The 15,374-nt window shown below is 35.2% G+C and overlaps 3 protein-coding genes across 3 annotated transcripts; all 3 read right to left on the bottom strand.

The window, feature by feature from the left end:
- Nucleotides 1–6,999: 6,999 nt before the first annotated feature.
- LOC132091005 (uncharacterized) lies at nucleotides 7,000–8,388 on the bottom strand. The gene is made up of 5 exons (XM_059497794.1): nucleotides 8,244–8,388; nucleotides 7,980–8,151; nucleotides 7,506–7,563; nucleotides 7,415–7,448; nucleotides 7,000–7,244 (listed from the first exon to the last, which is right to left on the bottom strand). The coding sequence occupies exons 1-5, from the start codon at nucleotides 8,386–8,388 to the stop codon at nucleotides 7,015–7,017; spliced, it is 639 nt and encodes a 212-aa protein (XP_059353777.1). The 3' UTR covers nucleotides 7,000–7,014.
- Nucleotides 8,389–8,739: 351 nt separating this feature from the next.
- LOC132091003 (uncharacterized) lies at nucleotides 8,740–10,134 on the bottom strand. The gene is made up of 4 exons (XM_059497793.1): nucleotides 9,740–10,134; nucleotides 9,355–9,628; nucleotides 9,092–9,269; nucleotides 8,740–8,783 (listed from the first exon to the last, which is right to left on the bottom strand). Exons 1-4 carry the CDS (start codon nucleotides 9,940–9,942, stop codon nucleotides 8,740–8,742), a joined length of 699 nt encoding a protein of 232 aa, XP_059353776.1. The 5' UTR covers nucleotides 9,943–10,134.
- A 2,841-nt stretch (nucleotides 10,135–12,975) lies between these two features.
- Nucleotides 12,976–13,490, bottom strand: LOC132160569 (nanos homolog 1-like). Its single transcript, XM_059570219.1, has one exon. It carries the CDS (start codon nucleotides 13,488–13,490, stop codon nucleotides 13,053–13,055), a length of 438 nt encoding a protein of 145 aa, XP_059426202.1. The 3' UTR covers nucleotides 12,976–13,052.
- Between the last annotated feature and the right edge of the window lie 1,884 nt (nucleotides 13,491–15,374).

The following is a 15,374-nucleotide window of genomic DNA, read 5'->3' as shown; positions in this document are numbered from 1 at the left end:
CCAATTAAAAAGACTTTGAATATTTGCTCTGATTGCTCAGTAGGCAAGAAGGAATAATAGGGCAATCCAAAGCTGTTTGACTGAATATTTTATGTAATGTTTTTTGTAACCTTTTGTTAACTTTGCCATTAAAGATTGATCGAAAGGATGAGTGGTACTGTAAATTTACCATTTTTGAAAAGCACTTATTTTACAAAAACCTTTTGTATATTTGCTGCTGTTTTATTTCTGTCCTGTATATGTTATTAAACCAATTACTTTGAAAACTTTGAAAGAAAAAGAGTAAGTCTATAGCACCTCTCACAGTAAACTGGAACATGGGAAAATCTTAGTTTTGACAAAATTTTTACCGCTTACCGCTGGCAATGAGCCTGACCATACTAACCACCGTTTTTTTTTTAAAGGTCACTCCACCATTTAAAATGCAAGGCAAGGCAAGTTTATTTATATAACACATTTCGTACACAATGGTAAGTGCTTTACATAAAAGAAAGTAAAATAAACATGAAGAAAAATAAACAAGTAATTTTAAAACTTTGAAAATGATTTTAAAATTGACTTATTTAAAAGGAATTTAAAAACAAATAGAAAATTATTTTACACACAAAAAAAAACGGTGAAAATGTAAAATACAGTGCAATCGGTTCAGACATTGCACAGTGCTCATTCAATAAATGCACAGTTAAACAGATGAGTTTTAAGTCTAGATTTAAATGTGACTAGTATTTTAGCACATCTGATCTCTTCTGGAAGCTGATTCCAGCTGCGGGTGGCATAGTAACTAAAGGAGGACTCCCCTTGTTTTGTGTGAACCCTTGGTATTTCTAACTGACTCGATCCTAATGATCTGAGTGGTCTGTTTATATTCAGTGAGCATATCTGCAATATATTTCGGTCATTAGTCATTTAGTGACTTATACAGGTCCTTCTCAAAAAATTAGCAAATATGTGATAAAGTTCATTATTTTCCATAATGTAATGATAAAAATTAAACTTTCATATATTTTAGATTCATTAAAAGACCTGAAATATTTCAGGCCTTTTATTGTTTTAATACTGATGATTTTGGCATACAGCTCATGAAAACCCAAAATGCCTGTCTCAAAAAATTTGCATATTTCATCCGACCAATAAAAGAAAAGTGTTTTTAATACAAAAAAAGGCAACCTTCAAATAATTATGTTCAGTTATGCACTCAATACTTGGTCGGGAATCCTTTTGCAGAAATGACTGCTTCAATGCGGCGTGGCATGGAGGCAATCAGCCTGTGGCACTGCTGAGGTGTTATGGAGGCCCAGGATGCTTCGATAGCGGCCTTAAGCTCATCCAGAGTGTTGGGTCTTGCGTCTCTCAACTTTCTTTTCACAATATCCCACAGATTCTCTATGGGGTTCAGGTCAGGAGAGTTGGCAGGCCAATTGAGCACAGTAATACCATGGTCAGTAAACCATTTACCAGTGGTTTTGGCACTGTGAGCAGGTGCCAGGTCGTGCTGAAAAACGAAATCTTCATCTCCATAAAGCTTTTCAGCAGATGGAAGCATGAAGTGCTCCAAAATCCTGCCACATTAACCAGAAAGTTACTCAGGTCATCGGTTGTCTTGTACCACTGTAACGCCTCCACGATGAATAAAGTTCTCATGACTCAGGCATCGTCTCAGCTCCACAATGAAAGCATTGCCTGTTTTTTCAGTACAGGAATTCGTTGTTTTCTGAAAAAGCAGAAGACAGAATAAATTTACTTCAATAAACATGGCCTGTCCCTTTTAATGTCCAAATCAATTTATTGTGATAATCTAACTAAATTAGAAGGTAAGCACTATCAATCAAAGGGGATTATTATTTTTATTTTTTATTAATGAATCATTCTGAAGACTGGAGTAATGATGCTGAATATTTATTTTTGCTATCACATGAATAAAATACTTGGGGGAGGGGTGGTCGCTATGGGGACTCGCTACGTCCGGTGTACACACACTTCTGGAGATTTCCATCAGGCAGCTACTGACGCTCTGTCGTCGGGGCTCTTTTGTTTACACCCTTACATTGGCAAGTTGATTATGTTCAGGGATTAGTAGCATTTCAAATATATGTATTGTGCATCCACAACACTCCTTGCTGTCATTAAAAGAGGAAAAGTGATCAAGCTCATCCACTACAGTATGTATAGGCTATGTCTAAATTCATAGAATTTTGATTTAATTAAAAAAATTCATAGATTTTTTATTTAATATAAATATGTATAATGACATGAAAACAGTTGCTTAGTTCAAGTTCAATTCAACAATATAATTTATACTATTTTTTAATTTTTAAATAATATTGTTTAAGGGAAATTAGCTGGTATTTTATTAATCATTGTTAAAATAAAACCACATTTTCCATTTTTAATTTGTGGTTTAAAAAAGGAATGAATGCAAACGTATACGGACCCATTGATTATGTCAGAGATCACAGAAGATAAAGATCACAGAAGAAACACCTAAGATATTGCATTTGGATATGTTTACACATGTCAGAGCATATAAAAAAAAAAAAAAACCCACAGTTGTTCCAATGTTGACCACATTATGTGCCCAGCTACATCTGATTAAAATATTATGCTATTTAACAGTGAGTGTAGTTTCAGACATTACAGTGCTTCACTCGCACTGACTCTTATTTCTGCCTGAAAGAATGAAAAGACAGAGCTGAAGGTTGAGCGATTCGACCAATCAGATGAAAGGAGCGCTTCAGCTCCGCCCACAAGTGCGAATGAAATATTGAAGCCATAAACCGAAATGATCAAAACGTACACGGGCCAACTGTCTTGTCCATGTTCTCTCACTTGAATCCTCTTCTTGAGATTTGAGTCTCTGACCTTCTGCAAGCCCCGCCTTGTTCACGCAGTGATTGACGTGTTGGGAGGGGGCGGAGACGTGATCGGCTCGGAATGCATTTTCAATGTGCACATTGAATTTTGATACATTCATTGTGGGACATTGAATAAAAATGCAATCGTAAGTGTCTTGACTGTGAGTGTTAATGCATTTAAGAAAAATAACATTTAAATGATAATTTACGTTGCACAAATGTATTGGAAAATGTAAATGTAAATACAGAAATGCATTGCCATTTTACATATTGCATTGTCATTTTGCATATTACATTCCAAATTGAATAATGCTACCCATATGCTTCCATACTCACACAGAACTAGACAATATTTACAAATATACATCATGTGATAGTACAGGCATATTTAAAAATGCTTTTGTTAGTCACTTGCATGAGTTCACACAGAGACCGTCACAGTTTCTTATTTTGGTTAGTTCATAATTTGGAAAAATGAAAGAAAATGAACAGTGTTTGATTTGTGTTCTCTATATGACAGCGTTAATGTGCTTATTTTTTGTATGTCACAATGGTCAGATTTGTCAGGGAACAGCACAAGTGTTACTGTGCACCCCTTTTCTGAAAATTAAAGCATTTCAAAATACAAGCCCTGTGTTTTGTAATCTTTTACATTCACTTTCAATGGCCGGCAATTTTTGACCGGGAACATCACAAGTGTGACTTCGTGCCATTTTGTACAAAATGAAAGCATTTTTAAAAAAATTTCCTGGTTAAACATTAAAGTAGGCTAGTGTGATCAACAGTGAAACTTTTTTTTCACCTTTCTCACAATATTGACAAAATTATTAACAAATAATGCTTTTTTCACTCCAAAACTGAGGTGCATAAGCTCAGATAAATGACTCCTACAATTACATAGTTTGAAAATTAAATGCAAAACCAGTCCTAATTGAAAGAGAACAAGTTGACAAAAAGATTGAATCCAAGATTGGGTGAAAATATGGTACAATGAGAGTGATTTATAAGCTATATTTTATAGGACGGTCATTTTTGACTGGGAACACCACAAGTGTGCCATATTTTTTACAAAACAAAAGTTTCAAAACAAAATTCCTGGTGAAACATTAGAGTAGACTAGTGTGATCAACAATACCAATTTTCTTCAGATTTTATTTAATATTTCCAAAATTATTCAAAAATTAAAAAAAAAAAATACTCAAAAAATGAAATGCCTACTCTCAAATAAATGAGGCCTATGATTATTCAGATGCAAATCAAAATATAAAACCAGTCCTAATTGAAAGAGAACATGTTGACAAAAAGATTGAATCCAAGATTGGGTGAAAATATGGTATAATGAGTGATTTATAAGCTTTTTTTTTATGGGCCGGTCATTTTTGACCGGGAACACCACAGGTGTTATAGGGTTTTGAACACCACATGTGGGTTAAAACTAGTATAATTACAAATTATACTATTGTAATTACAATTACAATTTTGTTGGTACCCATTAAGAATGATAAATAAATCCTACTAAATTATGTTTTTGAAAAGGTAAAAATGCAAGTTAAACATGAGTGCGTGAAATGCTCTTACCTCTTCAGGTGTTCCAGTAGAGTGAGGAATGTGATGTGATTTGGGTCTGGTAGTGACCGCAACAGATGCATCATGCAGTTTTCTTTTGCTGCAGGATCTGATAGAGCTATGATGAAGAGGAGTTTGATAAAGTGGAGTGTTATTACACATCTAAACATGACTCCTATTTGCTACTAATCACGCAGTGGTGTGGTTTTAAGTGTGAAAGATTACAGATGAAAGGCCATACCAAGGGTCCCTACAGACAGTGTGTGTGTTTGTTTACTGAGCCAGCCGACAGCTGGAAGGGGTCAGACCTCTGCGTGGCCTTTCCCACAACACTGCTGCTGCTTTTAGACTCAAGACACGGGCCTCCACTGACCTCACATAACCAGAGAGAGAGAAAACATTAGGGTTGCAACTAACTATTATTTTGATAATCGATTAATCTGTCGATTAGTTTTACGATTGACCGGTTTATGTACTTATATTTAGGTTTGCCCATTTTCCCCCAAGTAAATTATTAATAAAGGGTCTTTATCATTCAGCATATATTTTTAAGAGATTTTAACCATTTTGCATTTCTCCTCTGAGAAATCCTCAAGAAACACATTTTATTTCATTTTTCAGTTCTGTCTCTCTCTGGGAATAGAGTGGTTTAGTTGTGAAGACAAAACCTGACAAATAAAGATTAATTCTTCACCGCTTCCCTCAAGATTTTTTCTATTTTATTCAATTAATGAGTCAAATAATGTAAAAGACTCGACGATGCTTGACATTTTGTTCTATAATGCACATTACACACACTCCTGCAGAAAACACACATTTTGAAACAGTGGTTTATTTTTCCATGTATGTTAACACATATGAATGTTTGGGTGTGAGTGTGTGAAGTTTACCTTGTACAACAAAATCTCAAAGTATAGTTATGTTTATCACAGACCAGAATATGAGATGCTCCCCTCAAAAAACTTTATATTAATCAAAATTAATAATCATTATAAAAACATCACAATGATTTCATTAATGATATTGCAGCTGGACTCACTATGAGTTCCTGTGTTTTTCATTTCTAGGCTATTTACATGTAGTTTTTGTGTAAAGACACACGCAGTACATGATCAGCATTAAACAGCCTGTGCAAAGCTTTTTAAATGCAGTCTATAGTATTGTGATCGACTGAGGAAACTGGTTATATTTAATTATTAATAACTAATAATTCCTTACATTTAATATAGCGCTTTTCTGGGCACTCAAAGCACTTTACATAGAAGGATGAATCTCCTCAAACACCACCAGTGTGCACATCCACCTCCAAATATTTGACAAAAACTACAGAAACATTTAATAAGGTAATTATATTATTTATATTAAATTATATTGTTGTAAAAATTATCTTTACACAGAGAAACAGAGGGGGGGGGGGGGGGTTTGGAATATGAGCAGGGTCAATCTGGCCATTCATTCAGGGTTGCTCTGGGTTTAGTACAAACACAACACTACTCTAGGGAGGTATAGTCCCACAAAAATAGTAATGGGCTCAGATTGGTTAGCTGGCCCAGTGTGTTGTGATTCGCTTACCGCCTAGAGCACGTTTTTCGGTAACGTCACGCCCCTTACCTTTACCAGTCGTCTGTGCTTTGGTGGTATTAGAAACAATGGCGTCAATAAAACCATACCAATTTGAGCCTGAATCGGACCCAGAAAATTTTAGTGAAGAAGAACGAGCAGAACCTGTTCAAGAACGGCGTTTAAATGACGTTTCAGAATGGTATGTTTTTTGTTGTTGATATCTAATACTTTTTTTAAGATACGCTGTAATTTAATTGTACTAATTATAATAGTTGATGTTTAATTTATAACAATAATAAGTGTTTGTCTATTAACAAAAGTGTATTCAAGAACCTTTTTTATTTAAAAAATATATTTTATTAGGTGTACATGTAATAACTGTGCAAAAATGCCAATTGAAGAGGAAAACATCTGCTGCAAAGAAATACAGAAGGTAGTGTAATAAGCTAGTACCAAAATTATGCATAACGTGTTAATAGTTCTGTATAATTCTTTTTTCATATTTAAAAGATGAACATAGGTTAATTGTACAGTATGTTCTCATTGTCTTACATTACTGTTTAGGTTGTAAAACGAATGATGGAGGTTCCAGACCCTCCTAAATGTATGGTTGAGCATCCAGGTTTTGAACCAAACTGCTTAAATCCGTATACTTTGCAAAATATCAATAATATTTACAGAGCCGACTATGGACCAGTGAGACGCAGAAATGAAGAGGAGTAAGTATTTATTAAATTTAATGAAATTATGTTGTGTAAAAGAACATAAATAAAAGACAATAGATACAATATATATATATATTTACACAAGACATTTTATTCAAAGACAAAAACTAATCAAAATATACATTTTTATCAAACATATTTTCATATCACATATACATGTTTCCAATATACCACTGGTTTTATACACAATATTGAGGTTTTCTATTCCTGCCATAGGCGTTTCCGTTATCTGGCCTATCGCAGCTTTGTCAGCTGGTGCTGGGGCTACCTAGGACATAGTGTGTGGGTTGTCATCCCCTCATGTGTTGTTAACCGGATCCGTCTACAGTTACCTGATCCAGCGGGACAGTATGTTGGGTTCCGGCCACCCCTCGACTGAATCGTGACACACGCTGGGCAATCACCTCTTCTTTGGAAGGTTTTTCATACTGTGATGACAGAGGAGGTGGAATGGGGATTGCATGCAGCTCTTCTGCATATGGCTTGGGGTCCACAAAGACTTTATGTAACAGAAGGCTCATAAGGTCATCCACATAGTCTGTAAAAAACAGAATACTGAGTCACTCTATGGTTTTACATAATTACTGATAAATAATCTACCTTTGTTTTATAATTAACATTTGTGTAATATTTATAAATATTTTTTGTAAGCTTATATTTGTTTTATTATAGCTTTTTTTTATATTATTGTTAATAAAACAAACTTACTGTATGTTGGTTCTATTTTCACTGGCTTTGCTGTGCATTCCCCTTTTTTGGACTTTGGAAAAACGATCTTATACACAGCCTGTCCTTCAGTTGTTGTTGCCTGCTCACGGTTAGCATTTTCATTATAGTGCATTGCTGCAAGATACAGCCTGTAATCAGTGCACAATCCATAAAATATGAAAAGATTAGTAGACTGTGTTGTGACAAATAAACAAACAATTCAGAATAAGAGACAAATGTTCAATCAATGATTATAATGGTTTCTTTCTTGCAAGAAAGGCTCACAGTCGCACAGTCAGTCAAGAGAATGTGAGAGTTCTGGCCAAGATGGGAGGCTTTATAACTCTTTATATCTCTGCTACTCATAACATAGATAACATACTGTAGGGCCACAGGCAAGGCTCCTAACCTATTTAACCTTTTTCTTCCTTATTAGGAAAGAACATTATTTATTATAGGGAAAGATCATTAATATTAATAAAATAATGAATTAAAAAAAACATTTCCATAACAATTGTTAGAAACAATGCTTATAAATATTACTGAATATGTCAAAGATTATTACCTGCACAACATTCCTATGAAAGGGAAAATCACGTTCTTTGGGGCAAAACGCAAAATCAGACTGTGGAAAGCCTCCAGTGATGACGTCTGAAAGTTGTGGCTGAGCTTTTCTATATCCTTGAGAACTCTCTTGTTGTATAATAGCTTTTCCACTTTATGGAGCGCTATTGATCCTGTAACCAAACAGATAAAATATGAAGAAAATCTCAGAATTTTACTAGTTTACTGTCATTTTATTGTCATCTGTCTCTCTATACAGTCATACCTGGTTGGATCCATTTTTTTGGATCCCTGGAAACTTTGTCTGGGTGTTCACACTTGGGGAAGAGGTGGTTCTCATGAACATGTACATTTTGGATGTGGTTCTGCAGTGAAGTCCACTTCGCCACATTTTCTGGCCCAGTAAACATGGTTTCTGATGCTGTGCAACCATTTTTTCAGCACCTCACAGTCCTTCATTTTTGAAAGTTTGTCAAGTTTCTTAGATAAACCTGTACAAAGTAAAAGCTTGGTTGTACAATCATTATTTCAAGATAATCAAATTAACACAAAAATAAAAATGTACATGTTAGGTTGAACAATTAACTGAATAAGAATCAATTAATAATACAAAGATAAATAATTACCTTTCTCAAAGTGCCACACGTCATAGAACTGAGTGATATTGCGGTCCCTCAGGTACTTCTGAATCTGCGGATGGCGATCGGTGACGATGTAGTCAACAGCTAAACCATTAGACTCGAGCTTATCGAGACAAGGCTTCAATCCCTCCTTTTCCATATGATAACTTCCACCAACTTCATTGCTATGTTGTTGGGTACACAACATTTCAAATGTATAAACAGAGTAGAGTATAAACAATAACAGATAAAAGAAAATGTAACAATTTTTTTAAATGCTTAATTACTAACCTGAACTAGTTGAAGATGCAGAATTTTGTTGGTTTCCATGTGCATAATGGTGTAGTTGCCAAATTTTGCTGAGTGTCCTATTTTAAACATCATTATCATATATAGAACATTACTGAGAACATCAGTATCATAATATTTTAGGAAAAACTCAAAGACTATAAAATAAACGGCGTGATTTTTTTTGAATATACTGTAAACGTACCTGGCATGTCAGCACGCATATCTCCAGCCACAGCAACATTTCCTCCCTCTTGCAGCTGTCTTATAAGATTCAGTTGATCTTGGTTCCACTTGTGTATTATGGTAGGCTCAATGAAATTCCTGGCATGAATCCTAAAAGTTACGAAATGCATCATCTGGAGCTTCATGGCCTTGAAAATCTATTAACATAGAAATCATAGAAATCATACAGTACATACATACTGAAACAGTATTTTTTTGTGAATTTTATTGTAGTTGTAATACCTTCTCTAGTTGTTTAAAAGATCCACCGGTAAAATACGTTGCAGTAGACAATAGCAGGTTTCCAAGTGGGGTACTCCCTACAATGGGCTGGCTCTGCCACTGTCTGTAGTAGTTACACTTTTCACAAAGCTGGGTGAATGCAACAAAAGTCCCCCTTCGTCTGCTCTGGACAACACACTTTGTTTTACAAATTGGACAGGACACAAACAGCTCTCGAAGACAGCTTTCAAAAACAATGTATTTGTTATCGCTTTGGTCGGGCTGTGGATCTATCCTAAGGCAATATAAAAAGAATAAATATTAGGAAGTTGCTTTCATGTTTTATATATTTTTTTAAACACAAATGTTTTGGTAAAAAGTGTGTAAATATGTATTTATATCTTACGCCAATTCTGATTCTTCAGTAACAACAGAATCTGGGTTATATGTGGAATCAGTGGGTTCAACATTTAATTCTGATTCTTCTTTCTCATCTAACACCAGACGAGGTCTCTTACTGGGCCTGAAGACTGAGCCCCTTACTGGTGTTGAAGACTGCTGCACATAAGGGAAACATGTCAGTTGTTTGGGTGCCCACATCATGACCATAATATGTTGCCTGAATGCCTACAAGTACAAAAAAAAAGTAAAAAATACAATTACTCATAACCATCTGTCATGCTATTACAATTTTTTTTACAGTGAGAAACATAAGCCACTTTCTAATACACATAAGTTTCAGTAGCCGGTATAACAATTATAATAAAAAAAGACAATATGTACTAGAACTGCATATGATAAAGTAACACAAACACATTTAATGTCTGTATTTCATACCTTTGCTCCTTAAGTGGAAACTGCTCAATGTACCCATTGAAAGTTGTGTGCCCACTGATCGCATCTTTGCCTTTATCTCTGTGGCTACAGTTTCGGTCTCTATAGGGTCTGACTGATATCCAACTTCATGAAGTGTAGATGTAGTGGGGAGCTCTTGGGAATTCGAACCCTGCTGAGATGTTGTCTGTAAGAAATAATGACAATATGTAATCAATGATCAAATTACAGCTTAAAACATACATGTGTCATGTAAAATAGTAGGAAAAAATTAATTACTGGATAATAATCATTGGACCACAAAAAATAAGCTTCATAAGCAAGAATTTCATATAATTGTTCTAACAAATTATATTAGTCCTCAAAGGGATTTTTTTGATTAAAGAGTGAAGATCTATAGTAATCGGTAATGAATGGAATCGTTATTTTTGTATTTTTAGAACGCTTATAGCAAACTATCTGTCGCTATAACTATTAACCCAAAACGAACACTAAACATTGGATTTACTATAGTAGCCAAATCAAACACAGAACCATGTTTAGCATGCCTGCAGATAAACAAACATGTAGATAAACAATACATAAACGCTCTAATCAAATAATAATATACACTAATTCCAAGTTCGCTGTTGAGATTAAGAAAAAAAAGTTTGTAACGTTAACGTTAGGGGTTTGTCGAATGCATGAATGAGCATTTAACAAACTGGTTTGCTGAGCCAAACAGCGTTGTTATTTGTTCACTTCCTTGATACAATGTACAATAAGCAATACAAACTATTACAGTAAAACACATCGACGAAAAATAAGTCATACTTACAGGTTGTGGCCCGTAAACAGCTTCTGTTTTTAAAGTTGGAACTGCTCCAATTTTGAGGGACCGAGTTAAAAATAAATTTTAACCATTGATCCCTAACTTCCCCGTCCCTAGGAAGGCTGAACAAAGTGGACCAACTCTTCTCAATCTCCCCAGCAATATAAAATGGCCCCGCCCCCCCCCCCTAATTTATTATTCTCGGAGGAGGGGTTTTGGGCTTAGTGACGTCAGCAACCCTGGAGGAATGTCGTGTAGTCCCTATCGGCCGTTTGCTGTAGTCCTTAGAAATGGATTTCTTTAAAAGCAAATATCTCCCTTTGCTTAAAACTTTGAACATTTTAACTTTGCAGATGTTGTTTATGCGGAAACAGGAACATTACACACTAGCTAAAGTTAAAAAAGTGAAATCGTGTTTTATCACCCCTTCAAGGCTGTCCTTGTCCTGTTTGCAAATGGCTAAAAGGGAAGAAAAAATTATAATAAAATACATAGAATCAGTTCACAGTTTTATGAAAAGCTATGAAATCCTTAAAATTAAGTGATGCTAAACTTAATCGGTAACACTTTAGAATAATGTTCCATTAGTTAATGTTAGTTAACTACTTTAGTTAACATGATCTAAGCAAGAACAATACTTCTACAGCATTTATTAATCTTAGTTTATGTTAATTTCCACATTTACTAATGCATTATTTAAATCAAATGTTGTGCTTGTTAACATTAGTTAATGCACTCTGAATTAGCATAAACTAACAATGAAAAACTGTATTTTCATTAACATTAACAAAGATGAAAAAATACAGTAAATAAATGTATTGTTCATTGTTTGTTCATGTTAATTAATGGATTAACTAACATTAATGGACCATGATTCTAAAGTGTTACCACTTCATCTTTGTAAATAAGTAACAGTAGTGATGCTTTAGCTCCATCACTATTCTAGACAGTCAAAGTGCTCACTGTACATATTGTGCTCATAACACCATTTAGTTTATGATATAAACGTAAATAAGAATTCATTTAAACTTTGAATTTTTATAAAGTCTCAGCTTTTACTGCTAACTACGTTAGCAATGTCGCTATTATTAATAGTCTGACACTGGTGGTTAAATAAGCTGTCAACATAATGTTAAAAATGACCAAAACACATCGAGAAAGAACAGCTGAGTCTTACTTGTGAAAGATAATACCCCGAGATCTGTTTTTATTATCGTGTGACGGTTTTTAGATGCCCAAGCTGCAGATGAGTCAGGTATGTTTTCTTCTGTCCTGATGTGAGAGTAATGAGAGTTGCCCGCTCCAATATGGCGGCGACGTTGACGTGCGGTCGAGCAGCCAATGAGGCGTCTAGGTATTTATATGTCGATGGTTTATAGCGCCACCTACGGGGGTAAGTGTAATCGGCATTAATACTTTTATTTTTAAAATCATTTAAACTCATTAAAAAAATCTAACATTCTAAAAAGTTATAATATTCCGCGAACCATCTCCTAGTAACGTTCCAGAGTTACTTCGGAGATTAGAATTTCCTTCTTTAATATGAAATAAATCTCATGTTTTAAATTAAAAATTAGTCAAATATTTGAAAATAAAAAACATTTATTAAATTGACCGATGAAATCAAGAGACAATTATTTTATTAAACAACCTGCTTATTTGCATCATGTTAAACCCAAACCTGTTCAATTTGTATCAATTGTAAACCTATAATAGTAAAATGTCTTTTACATTCAGCAGGTTTTTATTTTGTAGTTTTTTTTTTCACACGTTAAAAGTGATTAGATTGATTATCCGAAATAGCTACTGATTTGGATAAATTATTATTAGATGACTGTCAAGTAAATGTCAACCCATAACAGCAAGGAACGCATTTAAATGCAATTTAAATGACACAAGTAAAAAGTTGGTTTTGGTGCACTAGAAAAATATTTTTATTTTGAAAGCAACCATAAAACGCGTTTCAAACTTTACCATGCAAACAACTTTTTTCTGAACATATTTTCACAACATAGGCTACTTCGAACACAGGCTTACAGTCTTTAGGTGAACAGAAGTGCGCGAGTGCATTGATTCACATGTTGCTGGTCCCCGGTGTGTTTCTCCGCGGACAGTAGTGGCGCGTGTGCGCCCAGTCCCCGGTGGCGGAGCAGAACGGGCACACGTAGCTCCTCAGGATCGGGCAGAGGATCCGTCCGTCTCGTGCCTTCAGCCTGTGACTCGTGTAAACCAGCGCCGTCTCTCCGTTTTGTCTGCATAATCTGCAGATGTCTCGCGGGGTGCGCAGGTCACGGCTGGAGGAGGCGGAGGTGCTGGAGGCGCTGCTGGTGGAGCCGGCTCTCATCGGACCCTCCGCGGGTGTCCCGTCCTCAGCGGAGGCGCGTGCTTCATCCCGATGCTCCAGGAGCTGCGACAGAGTCGCGCGGAGATCCATATAGTCGCGCCACATGATGAAGCAGCCGTCAGCTGCGGGGAGGCTCTTCTCGCATTCGGTCAAAGAAGGGGACTGCATCGTATCCGTCTTGAGTCAGGTGTGTGTCCCCCATCATCACACCGATCTATTTATAGGAGAATCGTCTAAAGATTCCAGACAGGAATGCACCTGGCCCGTGCATGACCGAGGTCGTCACAAGGTCACTGGGGTCATGCACGCGCTCCTATTGGTTGTGATCGTGTCACGTGCCAGACTGAGTCTGCCTGTCTGTCTGTCTTTTTGTTAACATTGTAACTTTTTCAACTAGGCCTACATGCCAGCTTGTACTATTAAAAATAAGTTGGCAGAACCTAGCAGTAAACAGCCTGACATGTAAGCAAACAATTAAAAAAAATAACTTTATTAACTTTGTTAACTTTTTTTTTTTTTTTTGAGTTAATGTAATGTGTTATTTGGAATATTTATACCAATAAACATTCTGAGAGCATGCACTCCAGGCTGGGCCATCTTTGATTTATCAAAAAAAATGATCTTGTATCTTAATTAGAAATTATAAAACCTTAATTTGTGTGTGTGTGTGTGTGTGTATCTTAACATATTTAACATATTAATATATTAACACATTATTAAACAACCATATTCAACAACATATAAAACATAAAGCCTAGGCTAGGAGTTCAATCCATAATTCGTAAAATTCAAAACAACTCGTACATTTTGTGCTGACATTTAACAGAAAATGAAAGTCTACAACATTAAAAATGTTATTGTAACATATGCAACAACTAGGCTAACTAAAAAAAACTGAAAAACTTTCTTTTCTGTCTGCTTTCTATAGTCTGATTAAATAAACTTTAATTGTGACCATATTTGAAAGATTTATATTGGCTTTCAAGTTGGTTCACTTTATCTTTTGAAAATCATACTCCACGTCATAAAAACCCGGTTTTATCATCTATAAACTGGCTACCTATTAAGTTCAGTATCTATAACAAAGTACTGCTGCCTTCTTATAAGGCCCTACATTTCCCAAGTATTGAAATAGTACACTTACAAGTACTGTATACTACTTGTACATTGAAATTAGTACAGTACATACTTGGAAAATATAGTTGAACAAAGTTTACTTATTAAAAATGAACTTCAAGAATACATCTTTTCGTAAAGGGAGTAATGAAACAGCAAAATCATAGACAGATTATATCACAATAAATACGGGACACCTTTCCCCAAACCGATATATGCATAACTAAATATATGCTGTATATCCTTATCTTCCTTATATAGTGGACTATGTGAGTGTGATTTTATTGTATTCACTTATTACTCCATAGCACTTACAAAATATGATAATATTGTCATTTTAGTTTAACAGACTAAATGAATGGCAAACATGATTCTAATTTAAGAGGGTTTAGATCTGCCTGTGTGAAACTAACATTCAGAACCACTGCTAGAGGAATCATGCATTTGTGTAACTCAACTTTTGTTTTAAAACCTTATTTGTGATAACTTCCCCATGTTGCAACTAGCACTGGACGTCCCTGTGTTTAGAGCAAACATTTAAATGGTACCTAGTTTATAATTATTTAAACAAATGAAATCATGGCTATGTTGTCTCCCAGAAACCAACACCAAATGTGGTCATTGAGCATTTCATGAGACCGATGGATTGAGCATTTCCCATTGAGCATTTCATGGATTGAATGATGGATCCGACTCTCTCCTTTTATTCATCCCAAAGTGTTGAGTGGGGTTCAGGTCCCAGCTTTGTGCAGACCAGTTCTTTTGTTCCACACTGGAGACAGTTAATCGTTTCTATACGGAGCTCACACAAGGGCAAAATAACACTGAAAAACGTTGATATATTTTAGATAACGTGGTGTAAGAAATGTAGCATGTGGCCATTTAATACCTGCAATTTATTTTAATAAAACAAAAACTTGCTGTGCTCAATGTACA

The sequence above is a fragment of the Carassius carassius genome, chromosome 17 (assembly GCF_963082965.1).
Source record: "Carassius carassius chromosome 17, fCarCar2.1, whole genome shotgun sequence".
Taxonomy (NCBI): domain Eukaryota; kingdom Metazoa; phylum Chordata; class Actinopteri; order Cypriniformes; family Cyprinidae; genus Carassius; species Carassius carassius.
This window is presented reverse-complemented; position numbering and strand designations above follow the sequence as displayed.